Raw genomic sequence first — 15418 nt, 5'->3', positions numbered from 1 at the left:
GGCTTCTTATGTCTTACTCCACACTGCCTATCCTACACAGCAGTGGCGATGGCGTCCCTGTGGTTCCCTTCAGTCTTGGGACACCATGCCTCTGCCCTGTCTGTCTGCTGTGCCTGGAATGCTCTCCCTCCTCACTTGTGCCTTTGGGCTTCACCAGCTTCCTTAAAGTTTTCAGCTTCCTTTCTCAGGGTCCCCCTTTGCTAGCTCCTTCCCTCTACTCTGTACCTGTCTTAGATGTATACAGCTCCCCTTTTTTAGCCCCCTTACCTTCTCTCTTAGAATCAATACTAGAATTTATTAGCTAAATGCTCAATAAATGCTTGTGCAGAGGAAGCTAAATAACTCAGTGGATAGAGTACCAGGCTTGTAGTCTGGGGATCCTGGGTTCAAATTTGACCTCAGACACTTTCTAGCTGTGTGACCCTGGACAAGTCACTGAACTCCCATTGCCTACTTTTTACTGCTCTTCTGTCTTAAAATTGATACTAGGACAGAAGGTAAGGGTTTAAGAAAATAATAATAATAACAATAATAAATGCTTTTGGTGAATTTCCTTTGGCAAAACTGAGGAAGGGGCTAAGTTTGATTCTGAAGCTCTCTTTCAGGGTTCCCTCTCTTCCCACCAGCCCTTGTCTTCATGTGGCCTCCCACTTTCCTGCCTTGGCCCCTCTCCCTTCTGGGTCTGCCTCCTCGGCGCTGCCACTGCCCTTGGCCCTCTCTGCCCTGGACCCATTCCTTGCATTCCCTCCCCTGTATCCCCCCAGCCTCATTCCCTTGCTCCACTTTCCAAACTGACATCTGCTGGTAACTCATCAATAATGTCATGGGGGGGCTCGCCCAGCAATTGGGGGCTCCTTCAGAGGAGCCTCCCAGACTTCCCCCAAAAGGGGGTCTAATAGTCGATTTCAGGTGCCCTGACAGGCGATTGGCCCTTTCCCACCACAAATCACCCATCGTAAGCATCTGGTCACTCTAGCAGAAAGGGGAGACCAAGCAAATCCCACTGATATTTGGATGTAGTTCGAGGATGGAATTCCAGATGGACGCTGCTTTGTGCCAATGGTGCTTCATTTATCCTGCCTCAATGGAAAAGCCTTTCAGCAGAGCACATGTGCTGTGAGGGCAGGGACTATTCAGAGTGGGGATTTGGGGGGGTTTGGTCTTTGTCTCTTCATTCCCTGTGACTTATAAAGTGTTTGGAAATCGACCAATCAATAACTATTTATTGATCAATACCCACTATGGGTCCTATCAGGGCAGTTAAGGGGTGGACAGGGAAGCAGGTGTGGATTTAGGGAGATTGGAGCCCTAATCAGGCCTCAGACACTTGCTAACTGTGGGACATTGGGCAGGTCGTTGGCCTCAGTTCCTCATCTGTAAAATGGGGACACACAGGGGAAGGAAATAGCAAACCACTTCATTTTTGCCAAGAAAACCCCTTGGGTGAGTCCATGGGCCAGAAGAGTGGGACGACCCTGAAGGGCTGAACAATCACAACAACGTGCCTCACGCTAGAGGAAAAAATGAAGCCGTCCTCACCCTCGAGATGGGAATCCATCGGGGCAGAAAAGGCCAGAATGGGGTTGACGCTTTGCTGGAGCATCCCAGCACGCCCTGGAACCACAGAACTGAAGCCGACCCTCTGAAGCTCCAACAATCATTTTCTTCCTTTATTTTATTGAGAATATTTTCCCACGGTTACATGATTTATGTTCTTCCCCCCTCTTGCCTCCTCCCCCCTGAAGCTGACAAGCAATTCCATCGAGTTAGACAGGGATCATCAACAATCATTTTATTCCAGCCATTTCCAACGGCCCAATGGCCGAAGCGCTTTTCTTACACGCGTCCCGAAATGGAGAAGACGGGCGGTGAGGACCGCATTTCTCGGCCGCTCGGGGTCATCACGGGAAAGGATCTCGGGGCTATGATACACGGTACGTCAGGAGCAGCGGGGGAAGCAGGCCGGCGCCCCGGCCCGCGCCTCTGGCCACCGGGGATCCTGGGATCTGCTTTCTCATGGAGTTCTGCTCTCTGCTCCTTCCTCCCCCGTTTTCGGTCATCGGCCCTGCCTGAACCTTAGAGCTGTGGTGGAGGGGGCCGGAGGGGCTCGGCTACTAAAGTGCGGGGGCTTTAGGGCCCCGTCTGGCCCTCTGTGAGCGTCCGGATGACCGAGGCAGGCGGATGAGGCCGGGCTTCCCTAGAGAGGAGCCCTGGAGGCACCTCGGGATGATGAACTACGGAGCAGCGGTGCCTTCTGGGAAATGACTCTGCTTTGCACAGAGGCCTCGCTGGAAGGGAGGTCCCCGAGGGCCAGTCAACAGAGGATTCCACGGGCACAAACTGGATGTTCAGGCAGTTCCGGAGGAGGCGAGGCAGCCTGGCGGGTGCGCATCCCCCCGAGGTTCTGGGCTGACTAAGGGGAGATCCCTGAGTGAAAGGGGAGGAAGACAAGCTAGGAAGGAGGCAGCTGGAGATCTCAGAGGAGGGGAGGGCAGAGGTCCGTCACCCGCCAGGACCGTTATTCCATCTGTACATGCGTCCCGGACGTGGGATTAATGCTACAGGCAGTGGGGAAGCTAATGCAGCAGGTCGGCGCGGGGCCTGGCCTCCTGCCCTGGCACCGTGCCCGCTACGCCGCCCTTCCCTCCTGGCCCCCGGAGGCAGGGGCCCGGCGTGGGGTGGGCAGGCAGGCTGGCGGGCGCTCAGTGGGCTTGGTGCCTCCGGTCCACCAGGGTCCCCCGTCCCAGCACCTCCCCGCTGAACTGGTAGGTGAGCTTCTTCTTCACCTTCTTGACTTCGCCCGTCTTGCCGTAGTTCCGGAGGGCCCGGGCCATCTTCTGGTACGTCATCTTTTTGCGGTTGCCCTTCTGGATGCCCCAGCGATGGGCCAGGGCCTCCTTGTGCTTGGAGGAGAACTGGAAAGTGCCTTTGTCCTTGTCTACCCACCAGATGCTGTCCTTCATGTCCCCGCTGCGCAGGAGGTCCAGGAGGAACTGGTAGAGGCGGATCTTCTTTTTGCTGCCTGGAGGGGAGAGAGGAGCCGGGCTTCAGGGTGTGCCCGGGCCGGCCGGGGTCAGAGCGTCCCCCTCCCGGCCCTGCAGCCCGGGGCTTAGCGCTCGCCGGGAGATGGAATGGCCGGGGACAGAGGTCCATTGGGCGCCTCAGGTCTGAGAGGGAGAACGGGCCAGCGAGGGGGAACGATGCTGCGGCGCTTCACAGCCCGAGACAGCAATGCGGCCCCCAGAAAGGCCGCCACGGAAGGAGGGCCGGCCAGGAGGGGCTCGAGCCCACCCCCAGTGCCCCCCTTCAGGCTCCGGGCTTCTGGGCGCTGCCCCCCATCACGGGTACCGGGCAGCAAGCGGGCTGCCTACTGACCTGTCTCTCCGTGCAGCATCCCCGGGCCGGGCTCCAGGACCTCGGTCTCCCCGTCCGACACTTCCAGCGGGGGGCTCTGCCGCTCGCCTTCCTCCTCGTCGGAGCTGGGCTGGGTGGGAGAGGTGTACTGAAGACACATACAGGGCATGTACGAGACCTGGGAGGAATGCAGAGGGGCCAGTGAGGGGACCTGGGGACGCGGGGACCAGGGAGGGCAGGAGCGAGCAGAGGAGAGAGAGGCAGAAACACGGCGTCATGAGGTCACGAGCAGACGAGTCCGGGGGCCGCTTCTGGGGCGCGGATTTTGAAGGGGCCCCGGGACGCCCGTCAAGGGGTGCTAAGTCTGGTGTCACCATAGTCAAGAGAGAACGTTGGGAGGGTGCTGTGGGGCTTGGGTGATGGAGGAGGGTGGCGTAGATAAACTGAGGGTCAGCGGGGGGAAAAGGGGTGGATCAAGAGTCAGTCAAAAACATTGGGGTTTTCTTGGAGGGTCAGCGGGGATTGGGGGGCCATCGTGCTTTAGTTTAGACTCAGAAAGGACTTTAGAAGCAATAAAATCCATTCACCCCTTCAGAGGCCATAAAATCCAATCCCCATTTTACAGGTAGAGAAACTGAGGCCCGGAGGCTTTCAGTGAATTACCAAAGGTCATTGGGGATTGGGAAAAGATGTGGGATTAAAGAGGAATCAACAGTCATGGGATTTAGGGGATGCTTGAGAGGGTTAATAATTATAATAATCATAGATTAGGGATGTGAGTCTAAAGGTAAATGGAGGGTGTTGAGCGTCATTCGATGTCATTGAGGTCAAAAGGGAGTCCTAGAGGGTCAGTTGGAGAGGAGGCTTCTTGGAGGGTCCTGGAGGCCAGGGTTTTGGGGGCTCATTAAGGTGTCAGGAGAAGGTGGTAGAGAATCAGTTAGGGGAGCCTTTGCTTGTTGGCTGACTGATCCAACGGCACCCACGTTATTGGGGCATCTTGAGAAAGCGAGGGGGCTGGGGGTCATTAAGGGGTCAGTCAGGGCCTCGTTCAGGCTGTTTAGGGGTGCTGGGGTCAGCCACATGTCTGTGGGATCTGGGACTATTCTGGAGGGTAACAAGAAAGTCAGCAGGTCTGGTAAGATCATTTGGGGCTGGGCGGGCCTTAGGGGTCGTGAAGCCCACTCTCTCCATTTTACGGATGGAGAAACTGAGGCCCAGAGAGACTCAGTGATGGGCTGATCGCTCCAGAGTGGGGGGGCCTTAGAAGCCACCTCGCCTCACTTTGCCGTTTTACAGACCCAGAAATGGAAGGGACGTGCCCAGAGTCACTCGGGGAGCTGGAGGCGGTGGCGGGTTTTGAACCTCCGAATCCATCGCTCCAGGCCGGGGTGTCCGAGGTCAGTCAGGGGGTCATCGGGGGTGGCAGTTGGCGCTCTGGCCGTTGGCAGGAAGCCGTGTTGGGTAAGAGCTCACGTCAGCTTCCTGTGACGGCCCAGGCAGCCTCACCACAGCCGCCTGGGAGGGCTCTCCTGGGACAGCCGGGGACGGGGATGGGGGACGAGGCAGGGCAGGAGAGGGAAGACGGCTCCTACCTGGTGGCTGATGCTGCCGTGGGCGGTGGTCATGGGGGTGTCCAGCACGTGCATCTGCTCCAGTTCCATGTGGCGGTAAAGCTGCTGCAGCTGGGGGGGCTGGACGCTCTGGAGCTCCGTGAAGTGGTTCTCCGGGAAGTTTTCAAACTCATTGTGCATGTGATGGGGGTGGAAGTCCCAGTAGTGATCTAGGGGGGCAGAGAGGGATCAGGGAACCCACTTGGTCGAAGGGTTGGAGGACCCGAGAGCTAGAGGGAGAAGGGGCTCGGCGTCCAACGGCCTCGTTTTACAGAAAAGGAAACTGAGGCACAGATTTTGGGAAAGTGACAAGTATCAAAGCCAGGATCCTTTTTTTTTTTAACCCCTTCCCTTTCATCTTAGAATCAATATTGTATATTGATTCTAAGACAGAAGAGCGGTAAGGGCTAGGCCATGGGGGTTAAGTGACTTGCCCAGGGTCACACAGCTGGGAAGGGTCTGAGGCCAGGCCTGAACCCAGGATCTCCTGTCTCTGGGCCTGGCTCTCCATCCACTGAGCACCTTGCTGTCCCTAAGCCAGGCTTCTTGAATCCAGGTCTTCTGCCCACCCTTGTCTTTGCTCCTTCTCTTCCTTCTCTCGTTGAACCCTGTACCTCCCTGTCCAATCGACGCACACCGCCAACAACACAACAGACCCACAGTCCTAACAGCTGGTGTTTATCTGGGCTTTGAGGTTCACAAAGGCCTTTACTTCCTTCTCTGAGGGACATCGGCTACCAGCATCATTAGACCCATTTTACAGAGGAGGAAATAAGACTCTTAGGGTGAAGGAGTAGCCCAACCATGCTGCTTCTGCGTATCAGAGGGGCTCCTGGACCTCAGAGCCCCGGCCCAGAGGTGGACTGTCCCATGCGGAGATCTGTCCTAGGAAGTCTGGAGCTTGTTCTTTGGAATAACCCAAGAGAAACGTAGGCTAGGATGTCCCCAAAGAGGCAGAAGTCATGGGGAGCTTGCAAGAGCGACTCACACCTCCATCTGCCAGTTACACGGGCCAATGGAGTCAAGAGAGCTGGGTTCCAATCCCAGCTGGGACGCTGGCTAACTGTGTCACCTTCAGCGTGCTCCTTCCCCTCTCTGATCCTTAGTTTATTCCTTTGGAAAATGAGGCCGATAATGGCAGGACTGGCTTTAGGACAGTTATTTTTGGATGGTCTCTTCTGGCTGTGTCCTGAAGGCGTTCTTAGAGGCCACGGAAGGAAGATGCCAGCTCTGGAGGGTCTTAAAGCATGGGCTGGGGCTGGTAGACCAGCAGACCCTCTCTCAGGACCCACTAGGGTTGCATCTGTGTCAGCAGAACTCCCTGGACTTGTGGTGCCTCCGTTTCTCCAATTCTGTGGCCCAGTCAAGCTGGCCTTGCTGATCCCCTTTGCATCTCCCATCTCCATGCCTTTGCCCAGGCTGTCCCGGATATCTGGAGCTCCAGCCTGTTTCTCTGCAGGCTTCGGTGCCTCCTCTGGGAACAGATGAGAAACTCTCTGGGAAACTCGGTAGGTGCTTGGTCAATGCTGTTTCCTCCCCTCTGCTCCCTCTCATCTGGACTGCTGCCCCTCAGAATGGGAGCTCCTGGAGAAGACTGATTTGCTCCATGTTTGGGTTGGAAGAACTTGGGCCGGGTCTGTGATTTCCCTGGAAGAGGGCTGTCCAGTGTGGATTGGCAGCTGCTCTGTCTTTGCGCTCCTCAAACTGCTTGGGGACATAATAGCCTCCCTGCTTCAGTGGTGGGACTTGAACTCGGGTCTTCTAGAAGACCCTTCTCCCCGCTGCCTCCCGCTCTGCACCACGGTGATCGGTGATCGCTTACTACATCATTGCTTGTTGGATCAATTTAATCCAACCGCCCCAACAGGGGTTAAATCAGCAGTGAAGCGGAAGACAAAGCAGAAGGTGACGTCATGGTTCTAGAGCCGGAAGGGCTCTGAGTCCTTCCGGTCTTAGAGCTGAAGCCTCCGAAGCCCAGAACGACTGGCTGCGGGATTTACCTAAGATCACCCAGGCTGGAAGAAAGCGCTGGAGCCTGGAGGCAGTCCACGCCCATGAGAAGTTCCCTTCTACTGGGGAGACCCAGAAGCCAGCCGAAGATGCCCTCAGGAAGAGCAGCATTCATCTTCCCGAGCAGGAAGCCTCGCCCCCTCGCTGCACTCCTGACCCTTCTGAATACATCAGCACGACTCCATTGGGCTCTGGGCGGCTCCAGCCAATGGACAGAGGAACAGACAGAGACATCGATGGATGGATCGCAGCTCTTTTGGTGGAGACGCCCACTGGGGGATGGGATTGCATTACAAGGTGAAGTCAGGGGAAGTTTCCGAGAAACCCAGGAAGACTTGCATGGACCGATGCAGAGCCAAGTGACAACAGGGAGCACCATTTTTATACCATACCGACAGTAAAGACAACAGCTCTGAAAGCTCTGGGAGCTCCGATTATCAATGGCTGATCAGCCGCCCCACATGCGGAAGGGTGTATATTTTGGGGCAGGGGCAACGTGGCTTTGTTTTGCTTTTCTGCGCTTAAAGATTTTTCTTTCCTTTTTTTTCCCTCCAGGGGGAGGAAAATGCTTTTTAAATGAAAAAATTACAATAAAAATATTAGAAAATTTGTGCCACACGCTATATGGCCACATTATTTATAGTGGCTCAAATATGGCATTTGTAGCCATTTCTCCAAAAAGTTGGGTCTGAGGGGCAAAATTCCCCCTATTTTACACATCTTTACAAAGCTCTTTCTCAAGGTCCTTTCTAGTTGGAACACTGTGCCTTTGTGGCTTGTCCTGCAGTTGTCATTGTCCCTGTTTTCTATATGGTCCACACAAGCTCATTTTCTTAACTCCAATTTATTTAATAAGGTTAGGTGCCCAGAGAACAACCGGTTACATCCCTGCAGGGACCTAGGGCTGCCCCAAGGAGTCAAGGGTGTTTTCCTCTAGTACCATCTGGGAGAGCCCCCATCCATGGGTCCCCCTTAATATTATCAGTCCTGGCACCGAGCTGTCATGTGACTTCCATGACCACAAAACCAATAAGTTCCAGAGCCAAGATTTGGGATGGAGTGTGCTGATTCCCAGGTGGGAGCTATTTCCACTTACCCATGTACCCATTCAGCTGCTTCTCTTCTGCATCCTTCCTCTGTGTTGTTTAATCCTTCAGTCACATCTTACTTCATGACCCTGTGGACCAGCGGTCCATGGGGTTTTCTTGGCAGATGCTGGAATGGTTTGCCATTTCCTTTTTTGTTTGTTTGTTTTTGTTTATTTTTCATGTATGATTAATTTTTTTCCCCCAGATTACATACCAATACACATTTTTGAAGCCATTTCCTTTTCCATGAGCAAACAGAGGTTAAATGACTTGGTCACTGAGCTAGGAAATTTCTGAAGCTAGATTTGAACTCAGGTCTTCCTGATTCCAAGCCTTAGATCCCCTTTCCTCTATGTGTAGTCCATAGAAAGAGAATTGGATTTAGAATTAAAGGACTTGGGTTCAAATCTCTGTCACTTACAAATATGTGTAACCTTAGGTAAGTCACATAATTTATATGTCAAAGACATGGAGGAGGTTGCACTAGACAGTTCCCTTCCAATTCTAGCTCTTTGATTCTAGATTTTTTTTTAACTTATACTTTCTATTTTAGTAATGACTCTGAGACAGAAGGGCAAGGACTGGGTAATTGGAGTTGAGTGACTTGCCCAGGATCACACTGCTAGGAAGTGTCTGAGGCCACATTTGAACCCAGGACATTCTATCTCCAGGTCTGGCACTCTATCCACTGTGCTTCTCAGCTGCCCCTTGATCCTAGACTATGTCTGAGAACTCCAAGCTCTGGTAAGTTCTACCAAGGTACAGAGGCTTCAAGGATGGGCCAGATAATTGGAAGACCAGATTAAGTAACCATAGAGCGGCCAACCATGACTTTGCCCAAAGGCTGATGGGAACTCTTCAACCCTATGAATCGTTACAGCCTTGGTCCAGAATCTAGCTCTCTCTTCACGTCTTGTTTCTGAAGAGAAATTCAATTTGCTTTAGAGCATTTTGCCTTAAAACACCTTCTCCAGGAACCTAGCCTGCCCCAAACTGGGGGACTGTTCAGCAGCGAGGTGCAGGGACAACGGAAGGACCCCCGTTTTCTTCCAGATCTCACAAACTATAGCCGAAGAGGATGGCAAGAGAGGATTTTCCCATGGTTCTGAGCAAGGGCAGCATCTGTGAGGGAACCAGTGGACCGACTGCTGAGGGGCTTCCTTGGGATGATCTCATGGCCTCAAGGGGTGCCAGGGTCCATCCAGCCCAGGGTTCTTCCTTTGACAGGGGAGGACCTCCCTCAACATCTCCAGCGGCCCATAACCAGCCCCCATGGCGTTCTCCTCTTGAAAATCATTTCTGTTCCAACCATTCCATTCTGGACTCTCCACACTTTCTCTTCTAGGCTCCATCGACCTTCTCATCCCTCCATCTCCTGGGCCTTCCTTCTGGAGCCTCCATTTTCAGGAAAGGCCCCCTGGTCAGTCATGCTCAATCTCCCCTTCCTTTCTGGGCCTTTCCTTCTGTTTGGAACCCCCCACTTGCTGCTTAGCACAAGGACAAGTACACTGTAACCTTAAAAAAAAAAACCCATGTTTTAAAAACAAGTTCTTCTTGTATTTGTTGTTGATGAGCATTTATTAAAAGCCTATTATGAGGCTCAGTGGATGGAAAGCCAGGCTCAGAGATGGGAGGTCCTGAGTTCAAATTTGACCTCAGACACTTTCTAGCTGTGTGACCCTGGACAAGTCACTTAACCCCCATTGCCTGGCCTTTCCTGCTCTCCTGCCTTGGTTTCACATAAGAGCTTAAAATGAAATTTTAAACCTATTATGTGTAAGTTCACCAACAGAACAATCCCTGCCCTCAAGGAAACTACATCCTGCCTCTAGTCTGTTGTGATGTAATAAGTCCCAGAAGTTTTCTGCCCGCTGTGGGAAGCAAGGACTTCCCTTCTATTCTGACATTTCTCTTTCCGGTTTCCAGGGGAACCCCCTAATTCTAATACTCTGGAATATGGTGATTAGGCCTGGGGTCTCCTGTTGGCCTGATACAGCCTATTCGGGCCCAGAACCTTTAGCCTCTGACTTTTTGGACCACTTCAGCCTGACTTGAGTCTGTTCTTCGATGCTAGAGTTATACATTTAGAGAGAGAAGGGACTTTGGCTCTAGTCTAACCCCCTCATTTACAGAGGAGGGAACTAAGGCCCAGAGAGCGAAAGGGCCTTGCCCAGGGTCACAGAGTGGAACCCCTCCCATCTAGGATGCCATTCTGAAGCACTGATTGGACCAGGTTACTCCTCTGCTCAAGAATCTTCAGTGGCTCCCTCTGGCCTCTCTGTTGGGCTTTGAAATCCCTGCACAATGAGTCTCCTGCATCCCTTTCCAAGCTTATGACCTGTTACAACCTTCCCACAAACTACAGTATGGCCAAATTGACCTGCTTTCCGTCCCTTGCCTGTGTCTGTTCTCCAGGCCTGGAGTGCTCTCTCTCTCTCTAACTCTGCCTCAGAGAATTCCTCACTTCCTCCAAAGCTGATTCCAAGGGTCACCCCCCACAGGAAGCCTGCCCTGATTTACCCAGGAGCTAGTGTGCCTTCTGCTCTGGAAATTCCTTTGTAATTATTTCAGTATCAATATGATTATCTCAAGGGTCCCTCCTGACTCTAACACTGTGTTTCAAGACCCTTTCTGGGAGGTGAGGGCATCATGGAAGCAGTGGCGAGGAGGGGGTCAGAAGACCTGCCTTTGGCTTCTGGCTCTCCCCAACCCCAACACCAGCCCTACTGCTGGGGGCTGCCTTTTTAGACTTTAGTTTCTCATCTATAAGAAGAACAATTCTGTGTTTCTTAGGCCCTTCCCAGCGCTGACGTTGTGTACTTTCTCCAAGTCCTGGCAATCTGTGTTCCAAGACTGGTCCTTCCCAGCTCTTAAATCCTATGTTCTAAGCTATCTCCTGGCTCCAATATTCTGTGTTCCAAGACTGGTCCTTCCCAGCTCTTACATCCTATGTTCTAAGCTATCTCCTGGCTCCAATATTCTGTGTTCCAAGACTGGTCCTTCCCAGCTCTTAAATCCTATGTTCTAAGCTATCTCCTGGCTCCAATATTCTGTGTTCCAAGACTGGTCCTTCCCAGCTCTTAAATCCTATGTTCTAAGCTATCTCCTGGCTCCAATATTCTGTGTTCCAAGACTGGTCCTTCCCAGCTCTTAAATCCTATGTTCTAAGCTATCTCCTGGCTCCAACATTCTGTGTTCCAAGACTGGTCCTTCCCAGCTCTTAAATCCTATGTTCTAAGCTATCTCCTGGCTCCAACATTCTGTGTTCCAAGACTGGTCCTTCCCAGCTCTTAAATCCTATGTTCTAAGCTATCTCCTGGCTCCAATATTCTGTGTTCCAAGACTAGTCCTTCCCAGCTCTTACATCCTATGTTCTAAGCTATCTCCTGGCTCCAATATTCTGTGTTCCAAGACTTGTCCTTCCCAGCTCTTACATCCTATGTTCTAAGCTATCTCCTGGCTCCAATATTCTATGTTCCAAGACTGGTCCTTCCCAGCTCTTAAATCCTATGTTCTAAGCTATCTCCTGGCTCCAATATTCTGTGTTCCAAGACTGGTCCTTCCCAGCTCTTAAATCCTATGTTCTAAGCTATCTCCTGGCTCCAATATTCTGTGTTCCAAGACTGGTCCTTCCCAGCTCTTAAATCCTATGTTCTAAGCTATCTCCTGGCTCCAATATTCTGTGTTCCAAGACTGGTCCTTCCCAGCTCTTAAATCCTATGTTCTAAGCTATCTCCTGGCTCCAACATTCTGTGTTCCAAGACTGGTCCTTCCCAGCTCTTAAATCCTATGTTCTAAGCTATCTCCTGGCTCCAATATTCTGTGTTCCAAGACTAGTCCTTCCCAGCTCTTACATCCTATGTTCTAAGCTATCTCCTGGCTCCAATATTCTGTGTTCCAAGACTGGTCCTTCCCAGCTCTTACATCCTATGTTCTAAGCTATCTCCTGGCTCCAATATTCTATGTTCCAAGACTGGTCCTTCCCAGCTCTTAAATCCTATGTTCTAAGCTATCTCCTGGCTCCAATATTCTGTGTTCCAAGACTGGTCCTTCCCAGCTCTTAAATCCTATGTTCTAAGCTATCTCCTGGCTCCAATATTCTGTGTTCCAAGACTGGTCCTTCCCAGCTCTTAAATCCTATATTCTAAGCTATCTCCTGGCTCCAATATTCTGTGTTCCAAGACTGGTCCTTCCCAGCTCTTACATCCTATATTCTAAGCCATCTCCTGGCTCCAATATTCTGTGTTCCAAGACTGGTCCTTCCCAGCTCTTAAATCCTATGTTCTAAGCTATCTCCTGGCTCCAATATTCTGTGTTCCAAGACTGGTCCTTCCCAGCTCTTAAATCCTATGTTCTAAGCTATCTCCTGGCTCCAATATTCTGCGTTCTAAGACTGGTCCTTCCCAGCTCTTAAATCCTATGTTCTAAGCTATCTCCTGGCTCCAATATTCTGTGTTCCAAGACTGGTCCTTCCCAGCTCTTAAATCCTATGTTCTAAGGTTCTTGCTAGCTCCCACATTCTCTGTTCCAAGGTCCATCCCTGCTCTGCCATTTTGTTTTCTAAGGTCCCTCCCAGCCCTGACATTCTGTCCTAAAATTCCTCCCAGCTCTGACATTTATGTCTTTTAAGGTTCTTTCCAGCCCTGATATTCTGATGGTCCATCCCCTCCTTCCCTCCCCCAGACTCCTTGGGCAAAGGTCCTTTCTCGAAGGTGTGGGGAGGAGAGGTGCCCATAGCCTCCTAGGAGCGCCTGGTACCACGGCTTCCTTTGGCCCCCCCAGAATCCCTTGGGGGATCGTGGCTTCAGGGGTCAATCTTCAGGAATCCATCCTCTTTGGGGCCAAAGGTGGATTCTTTTACTCCTGCTGGCAAGAACTGTGCCCTCACCCACATGACTCTGTCTGCTGCCTTTCCACTCACTCACCCAGCCCCTTCCCAGGGCTTCCGGCCACTTGGCCCTCCCTCCTCAGAGAGACCTTCTGATGCCCCAAAGAGCTCAGCGTCACCTGAGCTACTGGAAAGGCTTCATAGAAGCACTTCCTCTTATCTCAGGATTATGGAAGCAATGCCCAGAATAGGAAACTCTTAATACGCTAAGTCAAAGTTTGTTGAATGAATTTATAAAAACTATATAATGAGTTCCATTCTAGAATCAGGGAATCAGAGAGGATTATTTTTCTCCATTCAAAAGAATGTCCAGGGCAGCTGGGTGGCTAGACCTAGAGATGGGAGGGCTTGGGTTCAAATCTGGCCTCAGACACTTCCTAGCTGTATGACCCTGGGCAAGTCACTTCACCTGAATTGCCTAACCCTTGCTGCTCTTCTGCCTTGGAACCAGTACACGTATTGATTCTAAGATGGAAGGTAAGGGTTTGAAAGAAAAAGAGAGAGAGAGAGACAGAGAGAGAGAGAGAGAGACAGAAAAAGAGAGAGAGAGACAGAGACAGAGACAGAGAGAGAGAGACAGAGAGACACAGAGAGAGAGACACAGAGAGAGAGAGAGACAGAGACAGAGACAGAGAGAGACACACACACACACAGAAAGAGACAGAGAGAGAGAGACAGAGAAAGAGACACAGAGAGAGACACAGAGAGAGAGAGAGACAGAGAGGGACACACACAGAGAGAGACAGAGAGAGAGACACAGAGAAAGAGACAGAGAGAGAGACACAGAGAGAGAGAGACACAGAGAAAGAGACAGAGAGAGAGACACAGAGAGAGAGAGAGAGACAGAGAGAGAGACACAGGGAGAGAGAGACACAGAGAAAGAGACAGAGAGAGAGACACAGAGAGAGAGAGAGAGACAGAGAGAGAGACACAGGGAGAGAGACAGAGAGAGACAGAGAGAGAGAGACAGAGAGAGACAGAGAGAGAGAGACAGAGACAGAGACAGAGAGAGAGACAGAGTCAGAGAGGCAGAGACAGAGAGAGACAGAGAGAGAGACACAGGGAGAGAGACAGAGAGAGACAGAGAGAGAGAGACAGAGACAGAGAGAGAGACAGAGAGACAGAGACAGAGAATGAGCATTTAGTCTTGTCCCGTAGGAGAAAGAACAATCCGGACTTGAAGCTCATTTCCTGTGTGAACCGGCTGATCTGGGGCAAGGTGTCTAAGCTCTCCCAGCCTCTGTTTCCCCAGGTGTGAAATGGGAACAATATACCTCTAGGGTCTACTAAAGAAGAAGGTTTTTGGAAAAGTCAAAAGAAGTCACAGAAATGAGGTTGTGTGTCAGCCACTCATGTCATCGTTGTCTCTCTGTGGGTCAGTCGCTCCCCATGGCAAGAGGCAGCTCGGAGGCACAATAGATAGAGTGCTGGGTCTAGAGTTCAAATCCAGCCTCCGATACTTCCTAGCCGGATGAACAAGGGCAAGTCAATTAGCCCATTTTTTGTTTTTTGTTTTTTTAAGCCCTCACCTTCTGTCCTGGAATCCATACTGTGTATTGGCTCCAAGGCAGAAGAGTGGTAAGGGCTAGGCCATGGGGGTCAAGTGACCTGGCCAGGGCCACCCAGCTGGGAAGTGTCTGAGGCCAGATTTGAGCCTAGGAAGTTGGCCCCGTTTGACTCAGTTTCCTCATCTGTAAAATAAGCCGGAGAAGGAATAGAAACGTGCCCCAGTATTTTTCAGGAGAAAACCCCAAACCGGGTCACGAAGAGTCAGACACGACTGAAAGGACTAAACAAACTCAGAGCAAAAGTGGGCAGCTCTTAGTGCCTCCATCTTTTCGGTGGGCGCCGCCGACGGACGCCTCTTCTGGAAATGGGATCGGACATTCAATCACACACACACACAGGCTGAAAAATCTCCGAATCCCCAGCAATCAAGCCAAGCCTCAGACAAACCCCGCCGGCCGCCGAGCTCCGGCGTCCATCGGGCAGCCTTATCTCTTTCCAGCAGAGGGCCGGGATGGTCACAGAAGGGGGAAGCCGGGGAGTGGTCGGGGCAGATGCTTCCCTCCGCTTGCGGGGAGAAGCCGGAGGGGAGAAAGGAAGTGGGGAGGAAGGGGAAGGGATCATTTCTCTCCCGAACCCAGCAGAAGAAGGAGCCGGTAGAGATGCGGCCAAAGCCCAGGGCTCCACGGTGGGAGGAAGCGGGAGGGGTTCCTGCTCCCAAGAGGGGAAATTCCCTCCTCCTGGCGCCTCAGAAGGAGGGGAAATTGGGAAAGTCCCCCGGGCTCCTCCGGCCCTGGTTGGGAGCAGGCAGAGAGGGGCATCGGAGCAGGGATCCCCGTGGGGGGACAAACGCCCCTAAAACCGTCTCTCCCCTCCTCGGAGCTCGTGGCTTCCACCAGCCGCATTTCCCTTCCAGTCACCAGCACCCAGAGGGAGCCTCTCGCCCTCTCCCCATCGCGAAT

The 15418-nt window shown here is 52.1% G+C and overlaps 1 protein-coding gene across 7 annotated transcripts in view; it reads right to left on the bottom strand.

Moving 5' to 3' along the window:
• Nucleotides 1-1649: 1649 nt before the first annotated feature.
• The window catches only part of SPI1 (Spi-1 proto-oncogene), a 35720-nt gene continuing 21951 nt past the window's right edge, over nucleotides 1650-15418 (bottom strand). For 2 of the 7 annotated variants that reach the window (XM_007497417.3, XM_007497415.3), the window contains 3 exons: nucleotides 4947-5134; nucleotides 3376-3565; nucleotides 1650-3022 (listed from right to left, as the gene is read on the bottom strand). In XM_007497417.3, coding sequence (XP_007497479.1) covers nucleotides 2703-3022; nucleotides 3376-3565; nucleotides 4947-5134 — 698 coding nt within the window. In that variant the 3' untranslated portion in view covers nucleotides 1650-2702. Of the gene's footprint in view, nucleotides 3023-3375; nucleotides 3566-4946; nucleotides 5135-6036; nucleotides 6812-15418 lie in introns of those variants that run through there. The other 5 variants (XM_016423513.2, XM_016423514.2, XM_016423515.2 and 2 more) reach the window with 5 other exon arrangements.

This window comes from Monodelphis domestica, chromosome 6 (genome assembly GCF_027887165.1).
Source record: "Monodelphis domestica isolate mMonDom1 chromosome 6, mMonDom1.pri, whole genome shotgun sequence".
Taxonomy (NCBI): Eukaryota; Metazoa; Chordata; class Mammalia; order Didelphimorphia; family Didelphidae; genus Monodelphis; species Monodelphis domestica.
This window is presented reverse-complemented; position numbering and strand designations above follow the sequence as displayed.